Raw genomic sequence first — 27419 nt, 5'->3', positions numbered from 1 at the left:
ACATTTCAGGCCCGACTCCAATCTCAGTGACTCTGGAGGAAATCTGGAATGACTCCACTAGAGTTACTCCACATTTGCACTACTCTCACTGAAATCAGGATCGGGCCCACAAGGAGAGAGGCTTTAAGGAGAGCTGTATTATACATTCTCAACTGGAGACAGGACCAACCCCAAGCCCTGCGTCCAAAGAGTGCCAGAATTTGGAGAAGGTTTGAATCCGGCTCCTACAAGAGACATCACCAAAACTCACGCCCTTTAGATTTTAATGCAGATCAGGACTACAAGGCTTAGGCCCTACTGCAGCCTTGACACTAAATACACTGACATGCCTAAGAAAACTCACCCAAATAGGATCCTGGGTCGGCTCTATTCATGCCACTCTAGCATCACGCAACTCAAGGGAAGACTCTTACCTCACTATGGGTGTGAATTTACCGGCTTAGTCTGCTGGTACTTTTCCACTGAAGGGGTGTGGGGATCAAACAGGGAAACAAAGATTCCCACCATATGTAAATCCTATTTAAGGCCGGAGAGTGAGTTAATCAGGGTCGCTGGTTCTTCCCGGACTCCCTGCCCAGGCTGACTGCTGTAAACACGTAAAACTGATCTGGGGGAAAGGACTGAGGCCCAGGCTGTGACAGGGATCCGGCCTGTGAAGAGAAATGTGTGGAACTTTAAGTGCAAGCAAAAGCAGTTTGTCTTCAGGGAACTCTGCAACCTGCCTAAAACAACATCTAGGGTGAAAAATTACTATTTGTAACCAGCTTCTCTAGTGAATTCAGCTTAGTTTGCATGTTTGTTTATTTTGCTGAGTAATCTGCTTTGATCTGCTTTCTATCCCTTATAATCACTTCAAATCTCTCCTTTGTGGTTAATAAACTTGTTTGTTTCAGTTTCCTAGAAACCAGTTAGTGCAATTCATAACTGGGGAGGGCCATAAGCTGTGCATATCTCCCTCCACACCGAGGGAGGGGGCGATTTTTATGAGCTTACGCTGTATAGATCTCTGTACAGTGCAAGACCATATCATTTGGGGTTTACACCCCAACGGAGGTGTGCACTTGAGTACTGGGCAATCCCCGAGCTGAATCCTCCCACACAGAGCTGACTTTAGTCTCTGTGTCTGTTTGCAGCTGGGTGTGGCCATACCTGTGCGTGCTAGAGGAGGCTTGAGGGCCTGGCACAGCAGGACAGGGTGAGGAAGCTGGTGGAACGGGCGGGCTCAGTGGGACCCCAGTACATCAGGTGGCATCCCGGATGGGGGGGCGACCTGTCACACTCACTACACCCCGGGAGGGAGAGAAGAGCGATTGTCTCAAATTTACAGAATTGAGCTACGGAGGAGCTAAGGGACGGTCTACACTGAAAATGTACATCAGCATAGCCACATCTCTCAGGGGGGAGGGGAGGGGAAAACCCATCCCCCTGAGATATGCAGACACAACCCCCCAGGGGAGATAGCACTGGGTTGACAGAAAAATTCTTCTGTCGACCTAGCTACGGTCTCTGAGGAAGACGGCTTATCTGCGCCAATGGGAGAACCCCTCCCATCACGGTAGTGAAAATGCCCACACCGAGGCACTCCAAGGCCTGTGGCATAGCAGGGAACTAAACCCAGGTCTCCCAAGCTAATACCCTGACCACTAGGCCATCCTTCCTCTCTTTCAATCCCCCTTCCTCAGCATCCGAGATGTTTTGAGAAGTCTGGTATTTGTACCGTCCCAGGTCCATGCAGTTCACTGAATCAAACACTGAAATGGGGGTGGAGGGGGAGAATTAAGTGGTTAATTTAAAAAATAAATCCTAGGAAAAGCAAATAGCCCAAGAGGATGAGATTTATCAGTGCAGAGCACTTCTGAAACTCTCATCCCTGACCGGGAGCTGAGCTCTTTGGAATACCTGGCCGCAACGTTCTAAGCGTTGCTGAAGAGGACTCGGGTCTTTACTGAGGTTTGTGATGAATGCTCTAGCCGCCAACAGGAAAAGTAGAGAGGAATCCAAACCCTGCGGACCATTCATCTGAAACCACATGCTCCCAAGTTCTGCAGGGGCAGATGAAATGGGGCCTGCATCCCAGCCACTCCTGCAAAACATACCCTGACTGATGAGGTCCAAAACCAGAATCACGTCCATTTCTGTCCATCCCTAATTTAGAACCATCGTTCAAATGCCTTTTCCATGACTCAACAGGGCCAGATCCTCCTCTGGAGTAAATCGGCATAGCTCCCATTGACTTCAATGGAGTTACTCCAATTTACACCAGTGGAGAATGGCGAATCTGGCACGTCACCATCAAAAGCTGAAGCCGGGTGGGTTAGGAACGTTTCTGCCATAACAGCAGCTGACGTACGAACCGGTCTCATATTGATACACTGATTTGAACAACTCTGTTTCCATTTCTGACTTTAAAGAGAGCAACACAGGGCCAGCTCTCCCCCACGCCATGATAAAACAACCAGTATGATGGAGTGGAAAGCAAATCTTGGTTCTGACGTCACAGTTCAGTCCTTCACCCCAGCCGATAACTATTCGGCTCAGGCTATTCCGTCTTGACTGCCACGCTCTCTAGGCTCCCGGGCTGCCAGGTTTGCTCACAGCATGCTCAAACGCTTGCAAAGACAGGGTTCTGTTTCAGCTACCGCCCTCCTTACAGGGGTGAGAAATGTGTCAGCTGAGTACTCGCTTCATTTAGAGACACGAGGAAAGACAGGCACCGCAGAAATCAGAGATAGAAAAGGCCTAGGAAGTCATCCTGTCCATACCTCTGTATTGTTCCAGACATAGGTGCCTTCGTGCTTTGCCCAAGCAAATGAGACAGAAGGAAAGAGCAAAAACAGGGAATATGAAAAAACAAAACAACAGAATTAACTAAGCACTAAACGCACGTCATTCGGGTTGCTGGCAATTCACACAGAGTTCTGTGCGTTGATCCACTCTCCCCACAACAGGACAGCTCTACTCGGAGGATCACAGTCTCTGTGTTAACCCGAAGGTCTTTTGTGCAGCACTGATTATAAAAAACAAACAAACAAACCAACAAAAAGCTTCTCATTTACAACAAAACGACATTTCCCAAATGAGCAAGTGACTAGAACTGCCTTGGCCACGTAGTTAGAGCGAGTTACCTACCGGTTTGGGGCAATGGATGTATCTAGCAAGACTGATGATCAAGTCATGGGTGATTGGATCCACCAGGTTTCGGAAGCTGGCATATCTATACAGGACGTCATCCAGAGAGGTCGATTCCATCCCTAAGTCCTGCAGAAAACAAGAGCAAGGTTAGTTACACTAGGAGGTTGATGGCAACAGCCCGTCTCTCACAATTCACCAGTGTTGGCAGGCTCAGGGCAGTAGCCAAGGAGCTCAGACGTGCCCGTCTCTAAGTTCCTTGGCGCGCTGGCGCGGGGACACTGGCACTCCAATGCTTTACCTGCACTATGGAGAGCAGACGACGGGCTCCGGGGCCGCCAACTGGCACACTTCATAAGCAATACATTCACTGAGTACACTATACTCGGCAGGCCTGATTCACCTCACTCCCCCGGGGCAAGCCACAGGTGACTCCACTGAAACTATGCCAGCATAAGATGGCTGGGAGGCAGAATCTGGCCCAGGGTGTCCCAAGACACAGCAATGTAAAGAATTTTGGCACAAACCCCACAACGCTATTAAACACACTAGTGTATATCGACCATTCCGCTCTTTAGCTTTTCATAAAGGGCTGGAGAGGGGGGGGTTAAATACAGCGTATTCAATTTACTTCAGATATCTCCTCTCATCTATCAGCTGTCCTTTGTCCCTCGAGAGCAGCTCCCCGGGGATATTGCAGTGCTACTCAAGCTTATTGGCAGATTACAGCGCGTTCCGCAAACAAAGCAGCTCCTTCTGGAAGATAAAGCCCTTTGCTCAGCTTTTAAAACAACCAGGATGCCCTTGTGGTTAGGGCACTGGGCAGGGACTCTGCAGATTCGGTTCAATTCCCAGCTCTGTCACAGACTCTGTCTGACCATGGGCAAGTCACTAAAATCTCTCGCTGCCGTGGTTCTGTGCCTGTAAACTAGGGTGTGACGGGTCTGGGTTTCAATCCAGGCCAGTGAGGGGTTGTGTCACCACTTGGCCTGTAGCCCTCTCGTGAACACACGCACGCACACCCTTTCACAACTGGGATGATATTCCGTCCTTCTCGACACCTAGCATTCTAGGCACCATCTTCAAAGTGCAACCCGCACCAACACAGCGGTGGTCAAGCTTGTCTCCTGTTCTGTAAAGCACTTCTGTCGACAGACCCCTGGGCCTGGCCAGAGAGGGAAATTCACCAGCTGCACCTGCCTTCACCGGACAGCATGGAATTGGTGCTTCACGAGTTAACACTGGATTTAGTATGGGAGGTTGCTACGCTCCCCCAAAAGCTGCCCTGCTAACACCGCCCCTGGTCTGTGTCAGTGAGTAACGGTGACATCCTGCAACTCATGACTTCTCGTGTGGGTTTTGTAAGCAAGGTCGGCTAACTCTCCCTCTGGATGACCCATTTGCCGGTTGAGCCCAGATGCCAAGCAGCACGTACGCAACCCTGCACTCAGATGAGTCACATGCTGCACATTTCAGATCCTGAGAGGCTGCCTCCATTTGCCCTCACGGAGCTGATGGGGGCTCTCACGCTTGGCCAGGAAGGAATGGAGCCATGTGAATGTTCCCCAAAGTGGACCCTGGAAATAGGGCAAGATGGGAACACAAAGGGGATGTCTCTAGAGAGGAAAAAAAACCCAGGAAGGACCAAAACAAAACCCACAACCCAATGCAGCACCGCATGGATATTTTAAAAGGGCCGGACATTCTGACTGCCCCATATCACACCCATAGCTGTGACGGCTTGGATAACGACCAGACTAACCAGCTGCATGCTTCAGGGCACAAGCTGCAGTCAGGAGTCATTTCCCTTGTCCTCACGCTGCACAGTAGATGGTGCTAACTTTTTATGCGGACATCCATTTTATAGCAGGGAAGAGAATCTCCCCCACCCACCTCCCCAGTGTCCTTACTGCCTGCTTCTCAACGTCTCTTACTCCGTGGGACGCATGGTCCCTGGGCAGGGTGACCAGATATCCCGCTATTCAGGGCTTTGTCTTATAGAGGACCCTATTATCTCTCCCCATCCGGATTTTTCACACTTGCTATCTGGTCACCCTATCGCGGGGGGTCACATTTTGAGCACACGGGGGTAGGACAGTGCCTGGGATGTGGTCAGGTGCTGGGCACTTCCAGAGATGGGTTAGCAGACTAGATAAAAACGTACTCCGATCCTGAAAGGCAAGTGTAGCTCCTGAGATAGGTGCTTCCGTGCACAAAGGATCTAGGGTGACCAGACAGCAAGTGTGAAAAATGGGGACAGGAGGTGGGGCGTAATAGGAGCTTATATAAGAAAAAGCCCCAAATATCGGGACTGTCCCTATAAAATCGGGACATCTGGTCACCCTAAAAGGATCCTCAAATGCTTTGCAATCACCCTCTACGTACAGTCCACAGGAATCAAACTCCCACTAAAATTCAGCTAGTGACAAAATGCAGCCTGGCAACTGTTTCAGAGTTAGAAGAACTGAGCTTTTACTGGGAGAGAGATTCTTTGCACAGGTGACCTGACGCTCTTGGAGAAAAGAGGGTCTTTTCTTTTTTTAAATGGGACGACAGCAAAGTAAAGTATAAATACGTAAAATAAAAAGCCAATTAACAGCCCAGATAATAAATAGACTCCAGGAAAACTATTGCAGCTTCTCCAGGCTTGTCCTAACAGGCTTCCCTTCCCAGGGCGAGGAAAGCATAATGACAGTGACATTCTGGGTGCTAACTCCGGCAGTCATCGGCTAAGTCACATATCGGATAGGCAGCCTACGAAACTGAACCGGAGACTTTCTGAGCCAAAGACACAATTCTATACCCTCGTATGAGACTCTCGATTAGCTGTGAGTAGAGCTATAATCACAGCCGCATTAGGATATGCCAATTAAGCTACAGAGTCCAGCCATATGGACTGACGGCATCCAGCACTAAAGCTTTTCTGATTAATTGTATGCATCATGGAAGCACCGAGGGCCCCAAATGAGGAATCAGGGCCCCGTTTGCTAGGTGACAGCCAAAAGATGGTCCTGAGTAAAAGGAGCTGAAATTCCCAAACGTATCCACTGGATCGAAGGTGGGGAGGGGATGCAGAAGCAGCCTCTCTAAGACCAGTACATAATTCTGCTTCAGGACCTTGTAGACACGCATCAGAAATTCTTCTTTGCTGGCCATTCTGTGCGCATGCCAACATTTTCAAAGATACAGCTTAACATGGAATCATTCAGGAGACTGAAGAGAACAATGACAGTTCTCCCTGTCCACAAAAAATCTTTTGCCCATCCAAGTCCATCCCACCCTAGATCCACCTCTAAGAAAGGAGACTTTTGGATGGAAAGGCAGCCTTGATCCTAGCAAATAAACTCATAAAAGGGGGCAGCCTTCCAGGGTAGATTCTCAAAGATAGATGCCTGCTGTCAGCCTGTGCTATAAATCTCCCTCATCGTTCATAATACATCAAAGGCTTAACAGTTTGCATGAGCCAATTCAACACCCAGCTGGTCCTCCATAGACTTCACCTCTGAAGTTCCATCCCAAACAAGGAGAGATTCTGTTGCAGAACATTTTAAAGCCTTCAGCCTCAGATGCCTGCAGAACGCACAATCAGCTGGTTTATCTCGGAAATGGGAGGCTTGAACCCGGAACCCTTCAGCTTTCATCCAGACTCAAGGCCCAACAGAAATACAAATGGATGCTAAACCAGCAGCCAACGGAGTAGCTGTAGGAGCTTTACACATACAAGTCAGCAACACCAGGAAGCAACAGCAAGCTCTGTCCTGCCGTGTTTGGGCTGGGTCTCATGAAAGCGCTTGTACCGATGGATTTTGTGCAGTGAATTACGCCCCTGAATGAAAGTCACTCTGTTTTTCTCGTTTGATGCATGCATAAAAGAGAGATGTTAACTTCCACAAAGTTGGTAAAACTAGGTGTAAGCAGTAAGGTAGCAAGGGGCATCGTCCTGATATGACTAGAGCAGACACACTTTGCCTGCCACTGGAATGCATGAAACGACACAGATCGCCATCGCATTTAGTTTTCAAAAACATTGCACATGGAAGCAGAAGTTGTGTCATTTTTAAAACCATTTTTAGCAGGTCCTTTAACCTCTCTCTGCCTCTGGGTTTCCCCATCCATAAACTGGAGATAACACACACACATCTCACAAGGGATTTTATGACTATTATTAGCTAATTGTTATTTGGCATTTTGAACACAATGAACAGTGAGATCTGTCCTAAGCAACAGACACAAGATGAATTGCATAACAGATTGGGCCGGTTTCTCAATTGCCCTGCTCCCGGTGCATTCACACCAGTACCAAGTGGCTGTCAGGTGCTACTGAATCACAATGGTATTGTCACAGGGTGACTGGCCCCTTTAAGGGGAGATGAGCCCAGCCCTGCCTGTGACTAAATCAGCTGCCTCCCAGCTGAGGCGGTGGGACTAGGACTCAGTTGAGACTCTGAAGAGCACCTGGTCCATAAAGGGTACGTCTACACTGACAACAAAAAACAGCACCAGCAGCAAGTCTCAGAGACCAGGTCAACTGGCTCAGGCTCCGCTCAGCTCGGAGACGCAGCAATGGGGGTGGGTCTCAGAGCCAGGGCTCCAGCCTGAGCAGGAACATCTGCACCGCTATTTTTAGTCCAGTAGCACAAGCCCCGGGAGCCTGAGCCAGTTCCAGTGTAGACATACCCACAAAGGCTGATGGGGTGAACTGCAGGGAGCAGGTAGGCTGCTGTAGGATACCCTGGGTTAGACCAAGGACCTAACTTGCCCGAAGTCAGATTATGGGCCTTGTCTACACTAGACGTTTGTACCCGCTTTAACTTCCCGTATAGTTAAAGCCATACAACCTCCTTTAGCACGGCGCTCAGCTACGGTGTGAAAAATTCCCATTCCTGAGTGCAGTAGCAGTGACGACCTAAACTCCAGTGCAGACCCAGCTAGGATGCTTCCGTCAACCCAGCTACCATCGCGCAGGATGGCAGGGTTCCTAACAGAGCCAGAAAAACCCCTTCCATACCCCACAGCATCATGCCACCCTAGCTATGGGGCCAGCGACACTCTGCTGTAATCCCTACCGCATAGACTGGGATAGCTATTGCAACAGCCTGCAGAGCCGGGGGGATCACCCAGTCCACAGCCTCACACACTTCTCAGCACACACACACACTTTAAATGGTGCTCACAGCCCCTGGCTATTGCCAGCTGGGAAGAGGACTAAATGTACCATACAGGATATCTTTATACTGGTCTAACGGCATCCACTCTCGGAGCTGTGCTGGTATAACTAGACAGGTAAAAATCAATACAACGTTCCAGGGCAGACCAGGTTGAAGTCAGGTACAGGGCCGGCTCCAGGCACCAGCCCAGCAAGCAGCTGCTTGGGGCGGCCAACGGCGAGGGGCAGCACATCCCGGTCTTTGGCGGCAAGTCCCTCACTCCCTCTCAGAGCGAAGGACCCGCTGCCGAATTCTGAAGCGGCGGCAGCAGAGCTGCAGATCCCAATCGTGGCTTTTTTTCCCCCCTCTCTTTCTCTTCTTCTTTTCTCTTTTTGCTGCTTGGGGCGGCAAAAACCCTGGAGCTGGCCCTGGTCAGGTAGAAGAACCAGAACCCAGGAGGCGTCCTGACCTCCTAGTCCCCATGCTCCCTGCCACAACGCCACAGTCTCCGACCTCTACCAATGATTTTAAATGATCCAAAGAGCAGCAGCTGGCAGCGCCCCGCAGGCAGCCACACATGGAAGTTGTTAATAACTGAAATCAAAGCGTCCCCAGTGCTTTAATAAAGAAAGTGAAAGTGAATAATGACTCAATGCTGGTTCCAATTCAGCGTGAACCACTAAGCTTGGAAATGCTTCAGTTCGTGATAAATGGGTCGTGGGGACGCAAGTCCTTTGCGAGCAGTGAGGCTGTGACACCCTGCAGGCTGGAAGCAAGCGTCTGCTCTTCTTTCATTCGTTTTGTTAAGACACTGAACTCAGGAAGTTATAGAGGGATCCTGTGTGAAGTGGAACTGGGAGTCTCAGACTGGGAGCAGCAATGCAACAGTTCTGCAGTTTGCAGAATTTAGGTGCATGATCCTGGCACTGATGGAGTTAAGGTTGCCAGCAGAGCAGATTTTCACTGCAAATCTTCCAACGCAGTATAAAATATTGACTCCAGGCTGAAACTTGGCACGAATAGCCTCAGCCCAAGGATTGGGGAATTCTACAGCTTAAAATCAAAATCCACTGGGCTGTTTTTAATTTCATGGGAGTACCAAAAAATTGAAGTTAACCAGTTAGCGCGCCTGTTGCTTATAAACTATTTAGCTTGTTTTTTAAAAAATAACTACACACTCCAATGATCTGTCATATGGCCACTGTCATGCTGGTACTTTAAAAAAAAACTATTCTTAAATTATACCCACAGAGCTCAGAGATATAGAAATAATGGATGATCTTATATACTGCACTACAAATACTTAATGAGGCTACACTACAGTGTTTGCTTTTAATTAAACTAAGGAGGAAGACCCAACTCATATCTTAGAGCGAGTTATTTAGTTATATAGTTTCTGGAGGTTGTTGGGTTTTGTTTTTTAAAGAACAAGAGAAGTTCTACAACAACTGTTCAGAACCAGATTGATTTAAGAGCCTAGAACGTAACCATGTGTATACTAGATCAGTGTTTCTCAATCACTGGTCCATGGACTGGCGCCAGTTCCTGAGATCCCCCTGACACAGTTTAGGAAGGCAGCAAGCCAGTCCCTAGTATGATATAGGTTGAGAAACACTGTTTTAGAAAGTGAAATGGATCAGCGCTACATCACAGAGATGCTAGAATCATTTAGAGTGGAGTAGTTTCTAGAATTCAGAGCCACTTCAAACCATGCAGATTCTAAGGGCCTATAACTCACTTTTGAAATGTGTTCTAGAACTTAGAACCGCCTGGGTTCTAGAGCTAGATTTTTGAGAGGGGAGGGGATTCTACAACCGACCTGTTTAAAAGTTACCAGACCACAGAACATTTTGCATGTTCCAGTTCTATTTAGGAACAAGAGAGAGATTAACCTTTCCATGGAAAAATTATGCTTTCTCCAAAGACCTCTTGCAGATTTTGCACTTGCAAACGTCCTCCCGGGTATTGGAGTCTGAGACTGTAGCAAGACAATCAGCAGGTGGACTATTTTGGTTTCAACTGGTTGACACATTGTTGGTGCTTTTGACACAAACTGTGCAAAACAAAAGTTGAGCCCTCCATCCCTGGAAGAGTGCAACCTTAATACAGAACCAGTGAAAAACAGACGATGCCATTCACTTTGGGCTGGATAACCTGTATCCCGTGACTATTCATTTGGTCATATGCATGGTGCCATAAACTTCACTCCTCCACTTACGGCCTGTGGGACTATTTTCTCAGGAGAATACGGCATAACCGCTTCCCGGGTCTCTCAGATTTATGACGCTTCAGTTATCAAGAGCAAAAGGCTTCATTCCCACCCCTGCTGGTAACAGGGAGCACACAGCATTCCAGTGCCAGGCCAGCTCTAGTTTCCATTCAGCACAGTCTGTAAAGAGACCTTCCTACCAGTACGTGGCTCCCTTCCTACCTCTGCCAACTGCAACTGCTGCTACTTCTTTCAGATTCTGCACGCAGCACGGCAGAGCAGCACAGCTCTAGGGTGCAACGCGCTAGTCAACATGAACCACTAACTGGTGAGAACTCTGCACCTGCACTCCGAATGACTGGCTGTGAATGAGAAGTGATCAAAGAGACAGGGGTTATGTGATTATATGGACTGGCAAAGTGGAGGGATGTTGCGGGAGATGGAAACGCTGGATGTACTATGGTCACACGTCACAAAGATCCTCGGTAAGTTCAAGTATAAATACCAAAATTAAAACCTCTAGATCTTTGGGTCAAGCTGAGCTGAGCTCAGCGCAGGACCCAAGAGGAAGGAGAGAAGTGACTCAACCACCCTTCTGCGATCCCAGACATGGAGCTGGCAAGCAGCTGGGGTGACCCAGCTCCCAGAGTAACTTAGCAAAGTCTTAGAGCTGCTGTAAGTTACATCAGCAGGAACATCCTCCCCCACCCCCCAGCCTATTGTGGCAGGGGATTCCCTGCTGCCCGGGTCTCCCCTGCTGCCCTACTGGAGAAGAGGCAGGCAATTCCCTTCTGTTCCTGCACTTGGCAAGGCAGTGTTTTGCCCAAGTAGAAAATCAACATGGGTTTCAAGATTTTGGGCCCCCATTTGAGGCTGGAAAGGCCTTTGCCCAAGGCAGAAAGACAGGGACTGAGGGTGAGGTCTGCTTGGATTTTGCCTGCATTTAGCGGGAACCCACTTAGGGTATATCCTACACAATCTGTTTCCTGAGCTTGCAGCACGGCTTGGGCATTAAGGAAGACTCCCATTACTACAGTGACTCCTCACTTAACGGTGTAGTTCTGTTCCTGAAAAGCGACTTTAAGTGAAACGATGTTAAGCAAATCCGATTTCCCTATAAGAATGAGTGTAAATGGGGGTGGGTTAGGTTCCAGGGAAATTTTTCTTTCCAATACAGTACTATAGTTGGGAGGTGCCCCCGCCTTACCCCACACAGGCACAGCCACTGGCACTGGAGACAATGAGGCAGGCAAGGAGGCTGAAGGTGCTGTAGGCTGGGAGAAAAGCACATTGACCAGCAGCAGCGGCAGCTTCCCCTATTGTGCAAGCACCAGGGGCGGGGGCCTCAACCCTCGGCCCGCCCACTGCCCCCTTTCCCCAAGCCGCCACCCTTAACCTGCCTCTTCTCCCCCCGCCCCCCTTTACTCCACATGCCACGTCCTCGCTCCTCCACCCTCCCTCCTGAACACTGCAAGCCAGCCGATTGCCGTGGGCAGGAGGCGGGGGAAGGTGCTGATCCGTGGAGTCTGCCGGCAGGCGGGAGGCGCGGGGTGGGGGGACGTAGGGGAACTGATAGGGGGGCTGACAGCTGTGGACAAAGCAGGCAGCCAAACAATGTTATAGCAAAGTACTGCACAACTTTAAATGGAGCATGTTCTGTAATTGACCAGGGACGTAAGATCGAAACAACGTTAAGCGAGAGGACGTTAAGTGGGGAGTTCCTGTATTATCCATCCAGGTTTCGTAGATCCCGCTCTCTGCAATTTTAATTGCATAAGTTACCCTTCATTTCCCCTTTAAAAAAAAATGCAGAAATTCTCGAGCTCAGTGTTTCCTTAGGGGAAATTCCCCACTGAGGACAATGGGAGTTTGAATGAGTAAGTAACAATTACAAGAGTAATCAAGTTTGAATCCAAGACCTGAAGATCCATAGCAAAAACCTCTACCACTCAAGTTAGAAAAAATAATCCTTAGAGATGGCAGCAATAGTAGGCTGTTATCCAGTGGCTGGTTCACAGAGGAGACATGACATACTTTACCAGTGTGAAATGTTAGGACTGAGCAAACACTGAGTAAGGTCTTCACAACAGTTATAGGGTGCCCGACAGTCATAGGGTGTCACTGGTAAAGAATGACTGACTGACTGCCACTGGCCGGCCCCAGGGGAAGCTGGTTTTCAGAGCTGGGTAGAGTGATCCTGGACATACAGCTTTCGGCACCCCGGGATCTTTTGGGATGGAAGCAGACTTATTACTGTGCCACTTCTTTTTATACATCTCAAAAACCTGGCAATTCTCCTTAAGCTAAATTTTAGAAGTAGGAAAATAAAACCAGTGATTCTAGGACACCCACTCTCCTGGGAGAGAGAGAGAATCATTTGCAGGAAGCCTTTTCCCCTGCCTTTACCACAGATGCATCTCTCAGCTGCTCCATAAATCTCACTGCTATACCAGCATCGTCCCTCGCCCCCAGCCCCTCCATGTGCAATATTTTAAAGCTCCACAAGCAATGAGCTCATCTGCGATTTAATAACTTAACACCAGTTCACGCTGGCAGCAGCAAATCGCTCATCTCTGATTTTGGAGAAAAACACCCGAGTCTGACTGGAATCATTAATTTTCCTTTCAGCACATTGAGATCCCAGCATCTTCCCCTTTCCGTAAGTGACACCCACCGGCATAGCAAATACAATTTACCCACAGCAGAGGCGCCGGGGTTAAGAACAAATGTGGTGATCAGCCAATCCGAATACAACAATCTGGGTATTTATAGAGGGTTATTATTCTGTTGAGCACATACAAACCCCTCACTTTGCTGAACCAGGTTGGTTTGTTGGGGAGGTTTGGAGGACAGTGTCTGTAAGTCGGTGTCTGGGGATAGGAAACAGGAACATCTCCGCATCCCTGAGCTGTCTCAGGTTGCTAACATCTACAGCTGGCTTTTGGAGGAGGAGACTGAGGTAGTTTCCAAGTATGTCAGAGACCCGCATTCACCAGAGTCTCTCTCTGCCTGTTATGCACCCAGCGCTAATGCCAAAGTCAAAGAGGATTTGGGATTAACTAAACAAAGCAAACAAGCAGACTGAGAATCGAGCCTGTGAAACCACTTGAAAGCAACCCAGAGCCACAAAGAGCGCCCGTCTCACTACAAGGCAGCGCTTGCAACTGTTTATATTTATCATTATTAGAGTCTGTTGTCTGGTTACAGAGTCCTTTGCCAGCTAGCCCGCTCTCCATTTAATAAACCTTAGAACGTGCCCTGTAGTTTCTGATGTTGCCGCTAAGAAACGTGCGCGTTGACATTGTCTCATTGAATTTTTGCAAGCTTCTGAACACATCTGTTAAGATCAGAACATACATTTGCTCTGAAGGAACTGAATGCCAGAGAGGGAAAATCGCTTTGGGATGAGGTGAAACCGTGGCAGTCCCATTAGACTCATTCTACTCCTCCCCTTTCCCTATAATATTATTTGACCTTTGTTTCATTTTTGATCTAACTGTAGGAGGCCAAGACAAAGCAGCAGCCCCATGAAGCCACCCTGGATAGCTCATCAACTTGCAGGAACCGACAGAGACACTTACAGCCTCTTGCCACAAGCTACTGATATTCAACAGAATGCAGCAGCGTAAGGGTATCAGATGTCAGGAAAGCAAATTGAGAGTAATCAAGAAATCTAATAAGAAAGGGTGGAGGAAGTACTAAACCCATCATCAGTATGGAAAAAGTCCAGGAAATCTTCCGAGACGCCATAATTAAAGGCATAACAGAATACATTTACTTTGAAATAAACAAGGAGGAGAAGCGGCTAATGTGACTTCATGAGGGACTTCTCCGAAATCTAAAGCTTGTAGGGAACAGATACACACAGCAAAAAAAACAACCAGAAAGTTAATATTAGAGAAAAGCATCCAAAGGAAGAACATAAAGGGGCTTTTAAGCTATCTTGGGGTAGAAAGGCGGCCCATTAAAAGAACCAGCATGGGGGATGAAATGAACAAGAACTCAAAAACTGGCTGAAAATCTGAAGTTCTTTTTTCAAAATCTGACTTTAACAAAAGAAATAATGAAAGGCAGTTAGGAAGTGAGGAAGACCTTATAAAAACAGCTATTGATAAACAGCACTCGGGATTACTTGGAAATTTTAAACCTATACAACATGCATCTGGAGGGATTTAAGGGAAGTATCAGAACAATAACAAACGACCACCACCTAGCTCTAATAGAATGCTTTACATGCCATACAGATTTTTAAAAAATAATTCATGGAGAACTAGAGAGGTACCAGAAAACAGAAGGGAAGTAAAAGTGATGCGTCTCTTCAAAAAGCATTAAATGGATAATCCTGGTAATTACTGTCCCATAATTCTAACTTCTAACCCTTGTAAAGTAACTGAACAAAGACTGCATTAGACTGCTAGAGGATCCCAACCTTAACTAGGAAAGATCTGGCGCTCCGCAATCAACATGATCATGAGAAGTAGTAACCAATATGGATTATGAAGACCTGGCCTGAAAAACTTCATAGAACTCCTAAGGAAAAAAATGCCGAAAACGTCACAGCTTTTCCTAATTGTTGCCATGACAAAAAAACAAAGGGTACAACTAGGAGCAATGGGATGAAACCAAGAAAGGGAAATTTTAGGATAACGGTGAGGAAAAAAACTTCCTGACCGTGAGAGCTATTGAAAACTGTGTAATAGGTTCCCAAGGGAAGTGGGGGATTGGAACACTGAAAGCTAATCTGAGCAAGACAACAGGAATTGTTCAACAACCTCCAGTTATGGTCACACCTCACAATCCCAAACTCCCTCTCCTGCCTCCCTGGTGGGGATTTAATTGCAAAGGCAATAATACAGGAGTTACAGGGCCAATGATATTATTCATTTTCATATTTAACTGATTTTAAAAATCTTAATTTTTGCAACTGAAATGAAGCGTTTCCAATCTGCCATATCAGAGCATTGAAAGGAAGGATGGGCCAATGGTTAGGGTGCTCGCCTGGGACGTAAGGGACCAAGTTTCAATTCCCTGCCACAGACTTCCTATGTGACCTTGACCAAGTCACTTAGTCTCCCAGAGTCTCAGTTCTCATCTGTAGAATGGGGATAACAGGACTGCCCTGCCTTTGGATAAAAACGTTAGATTGCAAAGCGTTTGGATATTACTGTGACTGGGGGGGGCGGGGATGCGTTATACAAGATAGATTTTAAGAGCAGCCTGTCACAGAGCCTTGACAACAGGAGAAAATCCTGCACTGGGGGAGCAGACTAGATCCAACCGACTTTTTCCATCTCCAATATCTATTACTATAACTTTGCAAATCAAGAGAAGATATGCAGAGAAAGAGACTGATCGATTTCTCACCTCAAACGCCCAGTTTCTCTTCAGGTAAGATTAGATCATCAGTTGTACGTTTCGTCCGTTTGCGTGCTGTGGGTTCTCAAACGTTTCGGACTAAGTACCTTGTACCAATAGAAAACCAGTTTGGAAATGAAAGTCTTTTCCAAAGGTCTGTTAATTGATTTCATAGAACACATCAGATCCCCACCATTTGCCTCGGCCCAGGTTTTGGAGCACGTGGGTGTTGAAACCCAGGACAGGGCCGAAAAGAGAGCAGAGACCTGGAGCGATCAGATGGGACTGAGAGCCATACCCCAGCACAGAGGTGATAGAAGGAGAGTCTCAGCCCTTACCCAGCTCTCCAGCAAGAGCCACGCACCAGCACCTCTCCTGAATCAATCACAAGACGGATCAAACTAATCCAAACTGAACCCGGCAAAGGGAGTAGCTGTCAAAGACAGACAAAACCCAGCCACAAAACCAGATAAAGGTTTGCGCTTGGGAAGTCAACGTTCCGATAAGCTGTCAATAACCACTAAGCTGCAGGTCAGTAGGTCACTCATGGATGGGGCAACGTTTAAATAGTTCTTTCACTTTGAATGGGGAGAATAATTAAAGAGAGTTTTCAAAGCAACGGTCACTATCGCAGGAAATAGTAATAGTATCACCTAGGAGTCCCAGCTGTGAACCAGGACCCCACTGCACCAGGGCGCGGTGCACACACTTAACAAAAAGACGGTTCCTGGCCCAAACAGCTTACACTAAGAAATCACCATCAGTTTCACCAGGAAAATGAGACAGATGCAGCAGCCACTACGCCAGTGATGGAAATAAAGGAGACCAGCCATTCAGGATCAATAAAATCAGCCTGTCTCCATCTAATGCCAGACAAACCAAGCTAGCTATTCCCATCCACTTTCAAAGATTACAGCACAGCATCAAATAATGATCTGTCAATTGGCTTGTGAGGCTTAGTATTGAGTTTTCGGGCATGAGCAGGTGGCAGGTAATGCCCCCCGAAGTCGTGAAGATACTTAAACACTTGGTGTCAAACGTATTTTCCCTTATTAAACCATTTGTCACTGCAACTTCAATTTCATTTAGGAAAAAAAAAAAAGTCCAACAAGCCCAAGCAACTGGCCAGGACTCATGACAAGCAGAGCATGGCAAAATGCCAAGTCTGTTCTTTCTGTACATCAAGTGAGGATTAATTTAAGGAGGAGAGTCCACGTTTTAGAGGAGAAGGAGTGAACATTTCACTGGCAGATTGACATAAATAACAAACGCAGCTGCCTGGCCCTACTCTGCGGGGTCAGAATCTCGGAAAGATGGATTAATGGTGATGACGCTCTACAGATACTAAACAACAACAGTTAATAAGGGACGTGCAGTCGAATGTGCTGAATTAGTTCAGACTGCAAGGCGAATGTCATTACCCAGGCTGGAATGCAGCCAGGATACCAGGGCGGGTGTTCCTCGCCTGGAACATGCTCTTGGATCTTTAATGACTATACCAAGCCACAGCCTGAGCTGCACACGTCAGCTTGGTTCTCACAGCAGGTAGGAGCCTGACACGGAAAGGGCTGGGATTGCCAGAACCCAGACACGACTAAAGGCTCCGTTTTGAGAATTTCAGTCAATCAAATCCGCCATTGCCTGTCACACAAGCATTAGCCGTAGCTGGGTATTAGCAGGAACTCCGAAGGGACGGGCATTACTCATGTCCGCTTGTAAACAACAGGAGTTTGCCTGCTTCCCGATTTTGCAATAAATCTCTCCAAACTGCCCTTGGAGACGATGGATCATTAGAAAATGTGACCAAGGACAAGATCTAGGAATCCGGGCTGACACCCAAAAGCTTCGAGCAGATGGCCTCAGTCTCTGACCTGTCAATTTCTCTCATTACCCTACAGCTCATGGTGTGAATCTGGCAGAAAATTCACATGAATAAGGGCCACTTATGTATGGGTTTGCAGGATCGGGCTCCTGGATGCCATCCACACAACACTTGTCATCTGCTCAGCTCAGCAACTGCTGAGTACCAGCACGATAGGTGCTGGGTGACCTTTCACCATAAATCTCTTTTCTCCTGACGGACAGCTCCATCTTTCATGGCCAGTGTGAGCACACCTGTTTACATGGCTAACATCCAAAGAAGGCCAGTGCATCAACCTTGCAATGCAATCACTCTATTAATGCCTCGGCTGCTGCTGCAGCTCTCATTAAGAGCTCCTCAAGAGAGCATTAAAAGGAAATATGACAAGTTTAATCAAGAGCCTGCCACGTCCATCCTCTAAAGGAGCAAGCCTGAAAGACCCAGTGCAGACACAGAAAGCCCAGACGGCAAGTCCCAAGCAGAGCTTTAATTTACAGAAAGCATTTAAGAGGCACTGAAGCTGTGCTAAATAGTAGCCTGTGAACGTTTGCTTTTCTTGCTGCACCTGCTCCCAACTGCTCCAGATCTGCAGTTTCTAAAGAGGCTGGGCTCACAGCAGAACACCAGGGCAAGTTAACAGTGTATTTAAAACTCTCCCGATCCCTGGGCCTCTCTTATTAACACTTTCCATTATTAAAACTGAGAGTTACAAAAGTCTCGATTCACTATCTGAGGTCACACAGCAGCTCAGGGGATGAGCCAGGAATAGGACCCGTTTCTTGATGGCCAGTCCAGCACCCTAGCTACAAGATGACACTGTTTCCCTGGGTTCTATCACGGCCTTGATGCATTGTTTGGCTTTGGCTAATTTACTTCACCTTTGTACAGCTTAAAACTTATACAGGCATAGCTGTCTCGGCTAGGAGTGTGAAACAAAAATCACACAGCCATGCCTATGAAATTCTCAGTGTAGACATAATTATGCCACAGAATAGTGATTCTGTCGGCATAGCTAATGTCGTTCAGGGACATGGCGTTACTACACCAGCAGAACTCATTCTGTAGATTTGGACTTGGCATCAGTTCCCTCATCTGTAAAATGGAGTCAATGATACTCCCCCTCCTTTGTAACAGGCTTGGAGACTCAGGGCTGAAAGTGGATGTGCAGTTACTATTAGGGTGACCAGACAGCAAATGTGAAAAATCGGGATGGGGGTGGGGGTAATAGGAGTCTATATAAGAAAAAGACCCAAAAATCGGGACTGTCCCTATAAAATCGGGACATCTGGTCACCCTAGTTACTATTAATGATATTTTCACTTTTGTTTCTAGTCAGTTGCACCTTCAGCCACACATGCCTGCCCAATGGTGCAGTGCTTGGGTACACCAACCTCTGGAGCCAAACAAAACTTCCCTTTGTTTTATAATTGATCAAATCATTTCTATTAATACGAGGTTTTTGTTTGTGAAGTTTTGTTGTAAGCCCTGTTTTGTCTGAGCTCAAGAAGCTCCTATCGTTTGGTGGTGAGGTTAGGTGCTTTATGGCCAGTTAAAGGGCTCTTATTTGCAAGCTAGCTAGCACATTCTCTCTCACACCCACAAATATTTATACATACACATACTAGGGCTGTCCATTAATTGCAGTTAACTCACGTGATTAACTCAAAAAAATTAATCGCGATTAATCACAGTTTTAATGGCTTTGTTAAACAGAATACCAATTGAAATGTATTAAATATTTTTGGATGTTTTTCTGCAATCTCTTTATTGTGAAAATGCAACTTACAAATGTGGGGGGGTTGGTTACATAACTGCACTCAAAAACAAAACAACGCAAAACTTTAAAGCCGACAAGTCCACTCAGTCCTACTTCTCATTCAGCCAATCACTAAGACAAAAAAGTTTGTTTACATTTTCAAGAGATAATGCTGCCCACTTCTTATTTACAATGTCTCCAGAAAGTGAGAACAGGCGTTCTCATGGCTCTGTTGTAGTCGGCGTCACAAGGTATTTATATGCCAGTTATGCTAAACATTTGTACGACCCTTCATGCTTTGGCCACCATTCCAGAGGACATGCTTCCATGCCGATGACACTCATTAAAAAAAAACAACAATGCATTAATTAAATTTGTGACTGAACTCCTTGAGGGAGAATTGTATGTCTCCGGCTCTATTTTACCCTCAGTCTGCCATATATTTCATGTTATAGCAGTCTTGGATAATGACTCAGCACATGTTCATTTTAAGAACAATTTCGCTGCAGATTTGACAAAATACAAAGAAGGTACCAATGTGAGATTTCTAAAGATAGCTACAGCACTCGACCCAAGGTTTAAGAATCTGAAGTGCCTTCCAAAATCTGAGTAGGCTGAGGTGTGGAGCATGCTTTCAGAAGTCTTAAAAGAGCAGCACTTCGATGTGGAAACTACAGAACCCGAACACCCAAAAAGAAAATCAACCTTCTGGTGGTGGCATCTGACTCAGATGATGAAAATGAACATGCGTCTGCACTGCTTTGGATCGTTATCGAGCAGAACCCGTCATCAGCATGGACGCATGGCCTCTGGAATGTTGGTTGAAGCGTGAAGGGACATACAAATCTTTAGCACATCTGGCATGTAAATATCCTGTGACGCCGGATACAACAGTGCCGTGAGAACACCTGTTCTCACTTTCCAAGTGACATTGTGAATTAAGAAGTGGGTAGCATTATCTCCTGTAAATGTAAACAAACTTGTTTGTCTGAACGATTGGCTAAACAAGAAGTAGGACTGAGTGGACTTGTATGCGCTAAAGTTTTACATTGTTTTATTTTTGAATGCAGTTATTTCTTTGTACATACCAGTAATTCTACATTTGTGAGTTCAACTTTCATGATAAAGAGATTGGACTACAGTACTTGTATTAGGTGAATTGAAAAATACAATTTCTTTTTGTTTTTTACAGTGCAAATATTTGTAATAAAAAATAAATATTAAGTGAGCACTGTACACTTTGTATTCTCGGTTATAATTGAAATCAATATATTTGAAAATGTAGAAAATAGCCAAAAATATTTAAATGAATGATATTCTATTATTAACAGTGCAATTAAGCACACAGTTAATTTTTTTTAATCACTTGACAACTCTAACACATACACACAGGTAGTGTTGCGCGTACAAAAATAAAGACACACATCATAAATATGTAAAGAAAACACACATTTTGGAATTGGGATCTTTGAAATAACCCATATTTAAAAATATAAAACAAGAAGTTATGGTTTCATTTTATGGATGTAAAATTTAATATTTTTTTAAGGTAGGTTTTTAGAAAAGGAAATGGGCCAGGGAGGAAGGGGAACTGATGGGTAAAGACAGCCCTGCTGCCTGGGCTTGGAGCAACTGAATCCTTAGGGGTATTGCCATTCATGATCATATTTCTTTCACTGTTTGACATAACGGAAGAGTCTCACTAAACACACAGTGTAATTAGTAAGGGTTCTTGTCATCCTTGAAAAAACACAGAACCTATAAGCTTTTCATTTCATCATCTCCCCGGTCTTCACCTGCACAAATTATGTTCATTAGCATTAATGGATTGAAAGGCTTTCGCTCATGTTGCGCGTGAACATTGTGCATTTCCTACGACATATTTCCCGATCCCTACCCTGCTCCTGTATCTTCTCCACCGGGCCAGTGGCTGAGGGGAGAACAGAGCCCAGGAACCCTGAGTCTCAGGCTCCACCCTGAGAGTGGTGCAGTGCGGGGGAAGAGCGCAGATGGACTTGACCGTTTACCTTTCCGTACATAATCCAGGCATAAAGTTGCACACACCTCACAGATCAAACACAAAATATGGCCTGAACAGCACCGCTGGGGATTTAGTTCTTTCAAAACAATCAGTTCCTAGCACGCTGGCTACAAGGGTCCATTTCAGTCCAGTATCCTGTTTCCAACACAGTGGCCAATGTCAGACTTCAGAAAACCCCTAGAATGCAGCTTAACAACTGTGCAGTGCTGTACATAGGAGAGAAAATTCCTCCTTGACTGTAGCATGATCCGCTGATGACCAGAAGCAGGATATCTTACCATGCATAGCCACAGAGGCAGTTACTGCTCCTACTACTACTGATACCTAGCTCTTACACAGCACTTTTACCCATAGATCTCAAAGCACTTTGCAAAGGACGTCAGTATCATTATCGCCAGTTTAGAAATGGGGGAAACTGAGGCACAGCAAGGGGGGAAGTGACTTGCCCAAGGTCACCCAGCAAGCCAGTGGCAGAGCCAGGAAAAGAGCCCAGATTTCCTGAGTTCCAGTCCACTGCTCTATTCACTAAGCAACACTGCCTCCCTTTAGAGACCAGATCCCCTTTGACAACCCATTCAAAACGTTTCTTTCCAAGAGCCATTCAGGCTTCCCCGTGGTGCCCATTCAGGAGCTCAGCCCTGATCTGAAGGAGAGATGAGGGGACCAATTCAGTCCCCACAGCCTGTACAGCTCTCCATCTCTCTGCTGACCCCGCCTCCAAACATTGCCCAGCATGGTGGTGCTTGTGTGTGTCCTCAGCCCAGGAGGAACAGCTCCATCACCAACCCATTTCCTGAGCGCCACTAAACAAACACGAGGCACCCGTGACTTTCCGATGGCACTTCGACCTGAACTGTGATCTGCCAGCCCAGGTGAGAGACTCTGCATCCCACACCAGTCAGGAGACACCCAGACCTTCAGAACCAAAGTTCCTGGCTCCCTCAGTGAACGACCATTAGAACTGCTGAGTGTAAATAGTAAGACAAAAAGAACAGATTCAAAAAAACCCTGTCCTTCCCTCTTGTTTTCTCTTGATCATTCATCCTTTACTGTGCTCCAGAGCGACTCCCATTTAGGCGCGGGGGTGGCAGGAGGGAGCAGGAGTGGACTACAGGGAGTACTTTCCCCATTTCTCTGCAGGAATAACAGCCATGAGGTGCAGCAACGCAAGACCACCTGAATGACTGTTCACAACATGGGCCCCGAGCAGGGAGTGGGCAGATGCTATTTTTGCAGAGCGTGCTAACACCTGGGGGAGAGTTGTAGGGTCCGCATGTGGGCAGCTCCCCCCGTGGGCTCTTAGTGAAAGTATACGGTGAATACTTCACACACTGTCAGGTTTTCTCCATTACAGCTCCCTATTCACCTTCCCAAAACTAAACAGAGATCTCCCCACCTTCAGTCCTAGGAGATTCAATACCTCAAGTGAGGAGATCATCCCTTCCCCTCTACCCCCCAACAATCCTCGACCCAGAGAGCAGAGAGATGAATCCGTCCGCTTCTGAAAAGTTCTGTCCCTGCCAATATTACCAGTGATTGCCCTGGAAACATGGGCTGCATCCTGCCTGCCTTTCGCATCCACAAGTCAAGAGAAAAAGCAGAGGCTTTTCTCAGATCCACATGCACTCGCACAGGAATGGTATTTGACATTCCCTCTACAGCACTGGCCTGCAGGCTCTGAATACCAAGCGTCTGCCAAGTGTTTTACTGAGCGGCATCAGTGGGCAGGCCGAGACCTCGACCGAGCTCCTACCTCTGCATTAACTGCCGCCTCGGCACAGCCAGCACCAAAAAGGTTGGGGGGTTATTTTTAAGAATTAACACTTATTCTGCACGCTGAATGCTGGCGACGTCCGTGAGATCAGAGACAGCCAGTGTGGCTCCCCAAAGAAAATTCTGCCCCTGGGCTTCGAGATCTTTCTGGATGAAAGGCGCTCTACAAAGATCAGCACAGACTTGCATACGTCTGCAACAGAGTGATTTAAAAGAACGGTGATGGTGCAAAGATTGAACGGGGCGCGGCTTTTGATTTAAAAAAAAAATCAGCTTGCTTTCCGAAAAAGACAAAGGTGAGGGTGTTTCCCCAGCCTGCGAGCCCAAGGTCTAAGGAACAGGATATTCCTGCTGCCAACTGACAAAGCACTGCACTCAGAGGAACAAGTCGTGTTGCCACCAAGCATGAACAGATGCTTTTAAAAGTGTGTTAGCTGGTGATGGTTAACCCCGGGATCTTTGGCAATATCTTCACTGCAAAAAGAGGTGTGTTTTTCCATGGAGATAGTGACCTTGCTGCAACATCCTAAAGGAGTCAAGGCACCGGTAGCTAGTCAAGGTCAACCACTCACCAGGAGTTGGCCTTAATTAGTTACACTGAGATAAAATATACCCAGGCCTCCCTCTTCACTAGGATTTTACAGCGAGACAGAGACCTGGAGTTAGCTATCGCAATGCAAACGCACACCTTTCCTAACCTGGGGCCAGACGTTTAAAGGTATTTAGGCGCCTAAAGACATGGCTAGACACCAAGTGGGATTTTACAAAATGGATACCTACCTAATTGGCATTAGGACACTAGGTGCTTCTGAAAACCCAGCCAGGCATTTATCTGCATCTTTAGGTGCCTCAATACCTATTCAAATCAGTCCCCGCGCTCCTGGGATTGATGCGAGGTTTAATGAATAAATGTTGATAAAGTGCTTTGGCAGCCGGGACTGAAACCCACTAGAGAAAAGCGTGTTATTTGTACCACTGAGCAGCTGCGAACGAGGCACCAGTAAACCAATTTGTTTGCCCCTGCTGTGCAGCCTCATGGAATAATCGCTGACTCGTGAGACATTCCAATTGCTAACCGAGTTTGTTCCCTGAAAAGCCCTGCTAACGCTCTCCGGTTTTCAGGCCTTTTGTCTCATCCTGCACGCGCCAGAGAACTCTTCGTTGGAAGGTGTGTGCGCTTCTGCGTCTGGAGCTCATTAGTCACTCACGTGATGTTTTCTCTATCCTCCACTACCGGCTCACAGCATCCATCATCCCCTCGTTCACTTAACCACGGCTCTTCTGCAACACTGGGGCTTCGAGTGCTCCCCCACCAGAGCAGTGCAACCAAGATTACACGGCCTCTTGCGATGGAAACACTGGGGCCCACGGGTTTTAAAATTAATGGGCCAGGTCCTCAACTGGTGTAAATCAGCATAGCCATAGGTGCTGATTTCCCCTCTGCCTGACAGTGCTTGACCCCGCCCGCCCCAGCCCTGCCCTGCCTCTTCCCGCTCCGCCCTCGCCCCACCCCCATCCTGTCCCTGCCCCACCCTGCCTTTTCCCACCCCAGCCCCCTTCCCGCACCCATTCCACCCTCTTCCCCCAAGTCCCTGCCCTGCCTCTTCTCCGCCTCCTCCCTGAGTGCATCGTGTCCCTGTTAGGCGGCAGGGGGGCGGGAAGCGCTGGGAGGGAGCGGGAGGAGGGGGACGCGGCGTGCTCGGGGGTGGGAGAAGGAGGAAAGGAGGGGGGAGCTTGGCTGCCGGTGGGTGCAAAGCACCCGCTAATTTTTCCCCAGAGGGCAGAAGGGGGCAGGAGAGGGGGCCGGGGGGCAGGCTCCAGGTGGTGCTTACCTCAAGCAGCTCCTGGAAGCAGCAGCATGTCTCCACCTCCTACACAGAGGGGCAGCCAGGCGGCTTGGTGTGCTGTCCCAGCCACAGGCGCTTCCCCTGCGCTCCCAATGGCCAATGGGAGCTGCGGGGGCAGCACTTGGGGTGGAGGCAGCATGTGGAGCCCCCTGGATGCCCCTATGCATAGGAGCCAGACATGCCGCTGCTTCCAGGAGCCACACAGAGCAGATCAAGCCCTGGACCCCGCTCCCTGGTGGGAGCTTGAGGGCCAGATTAAAACATCTGAAGGGCCGGATGCGGCCTCCGGGTCATAGTTTGCTCACCCCTGGACTAGGTGATCACAGTGGCCCCTTCTGACCTTAGACTTTATTACTCTATTTTAATAGAGCTACTTGCAGTTACCGCCGGGAACTGAACTGTTTGCATTTATCATCATTTTATTCACCTACTCGCCCGCCATGCTGATAAAGCACAGTGCTGCTAGCTTTGTAACGCTATTTGGCATATCTACAGCACCTTCCATTACAGCCTCCCCGAGCTCTTCATAGCTATGAAGACTCAGAACCCCAGTGCAGTAGGTAAATATTCTACAAATGGGGAAATTGCGGCACAAACGATTTGTTTGTTTGTTCGTTCGTTTTCCGTGCCTTGCCCAAAGTCACACAGGAAGTCTGTCGAAGAGCTAGGAATAGAATCCACGTCGCCTGAACCCTAGGCCCATGTCTTAGATGCAAAACCAACTTCTTTTTGCCATTTTATGCTCTAGACTTGCTGGGAATGGGTGACAGGATGGACCACTTGATGATTCCCTGTTCTGTTCATTCCCTCTGGGGCACCTGGCATTGGCCACTGTCGGTAGACAGGATACTGGGCTAGATGGACCTTTGGTCTGACCCAGTATGGCCGTTCTTATCCTGGATCATCCCAGCAGACAAATGGAGCGGTACAGTATCATCACCCATCCTGACCATGGCTCGGTTCCTCCGTTAAGGGTCCTGTCCCACTATCTAGTCAGTCGTCAGCCTCTAGGTTAAGCTGACCTTGTCTGTGTTCGCATTATTTTCTTTGCATCCTAGCATGCGTCTTCCACAGTGTCCCCACCGTCGTAATCTTTTCACTTGTAGCCAATCCGGTATCCCGATTTCACATCCTACTCTCCTTCTAACCTCTTCATTGGTCTTAAATCATTCCACTTTCCACCTGCCATCTTTCAAAGAACTCATCTCTACTGCCTCCAGCCTTCTGAGGTCTGCTTCATTTAATGCAGGTGCTTCCAGACCGGAGAGTAATACTATTAAGTACACTGGTTTGACAACTTGTCACTTTGGGACCAATCATAATGTTTTTATCCATCCATAATTTCATCAGTTTCTGGACAGCAGTTGTGTTAAGGCACATCTCTTTTTAACTTCATCCACCGGCACTGACCAAGCTTCCTATGTACACATTAGAGTCTACTTGGCTCTAGGATTTCACCACTGCTACATTTCAACTCTATCTATTGTCCCTTTTACAAGATCCAACCACTTTGTCTTCTTGGCATTCATGGCAGCCTAAGTTGACTACACCAATCTTCCAAAGTAGTGAAGAATATCACCATTAATTCAAGTAAGTCTAGTACCAGGGGGTAGCTGTGTTAGTCTGTATCTACAAAAACAACTAGGAGCCCAGTGGCACCGTAAAGACTAACACATTTATTTGGGCATAAGCTTTTGTGGGGAAAAAAAGCCATTTCTACAGATGCAACGGACACTCATTACAGACCACATGAGAAATATTCAGAGAAGCAAGACAAAAAACACAGCAGAGAAAGTCATTGGAAGGCATAAGCATACAAGGAAAGGCTGGACAAGCAATGAAGGAAGAACATTACAGGAAAAGCGTAAACAAGCCAAGACTGCTGGGAAAACAGAAGTAAAAGCGTTATGCAAAAGCAGCAAAGAAATCAGATTAGTGAGTGCCCCTTTCCAATTCTGTATCAGCAGGTCACAGTTCTGTTCCATTGCGATTCTTCATTTTCTGAGCCTTAACTGAGAAAACCACTTCAGCATCTAATTAACTTAAACTTGTGCCTAAAATCCTATTGAATTCTATGGGACATAAGCAGCCATTTAAGTGCTTTGCTGAATTTGGGGACTTAATCAAAGATTTCACAAAATAAAGATCTTTCACCTCCCTCCCTCATGCCCCGCTGCACTCATTTCAGGGCAGCCCGAATTACTATTCTGCAAGAAAGCATTTCTCACAAAGGAGCTGGGTGAAAAAATAAATAGCATTTACATCCAATGAAATTTGCAGGTTACTGTAGTCCTACCAAGG

General features: G+C 47.2%; 1 protein-coding gene and 1 long non-coding RNA gene across 3 annotated transcripts in view; one reads left to right on the top strand and one right to left on the bottom strand.

Moving 5' to 3' along the window:
- Positions 1–27419, bottom strand: part of LRRC75A (leucine rich repeat containing 75A) — a 261639-nt gene that overhangs the window by 206621 nt on the left and 27599 nt on the right. For both annotated transcript variants that reach the window (XR_005590153.1, XM_039508123.1), the window contains exon 2: positions 3130–3258. Coding sequence is in view for 1 of the 2 variants with exons in the window: in XM_039508123.1 (XP_039364057.1) it covers positions 3130–3258 (129 nt within the window). In the remaining variant the exon portion in view is untranslated. The remainder of the gene's footprint in view (positions 1–3129; positions 3259–27419) is intronic.
- On the top strand, positions 7536–14994 carry LOC120387412. Its single transcript, XR_005590155.1, has 3 exons — positions 7536–7598; positions 10742–10970; positions 13988–14994. It is a non-coding gene; the product is annotated as an uncharacterized LOC120387412 (long non-coding RNA).

Source organism: Mauremys reevesii, linkage group 20 (genome assembly GCF_016161935.1).
Source record: "Mauremys reevesii isolate NIE-2019 linkage group 20, ASM1616193v1, whole genome shotgun sequence".
NCBI lineage: Eukaryota > Metazoa > Chordata > Testudines > Geoemydidae > Mauremys > Mauremys reevesii.
This window is presented reverse-complemented; position numbering and strand designations above follow the sequence as displayed.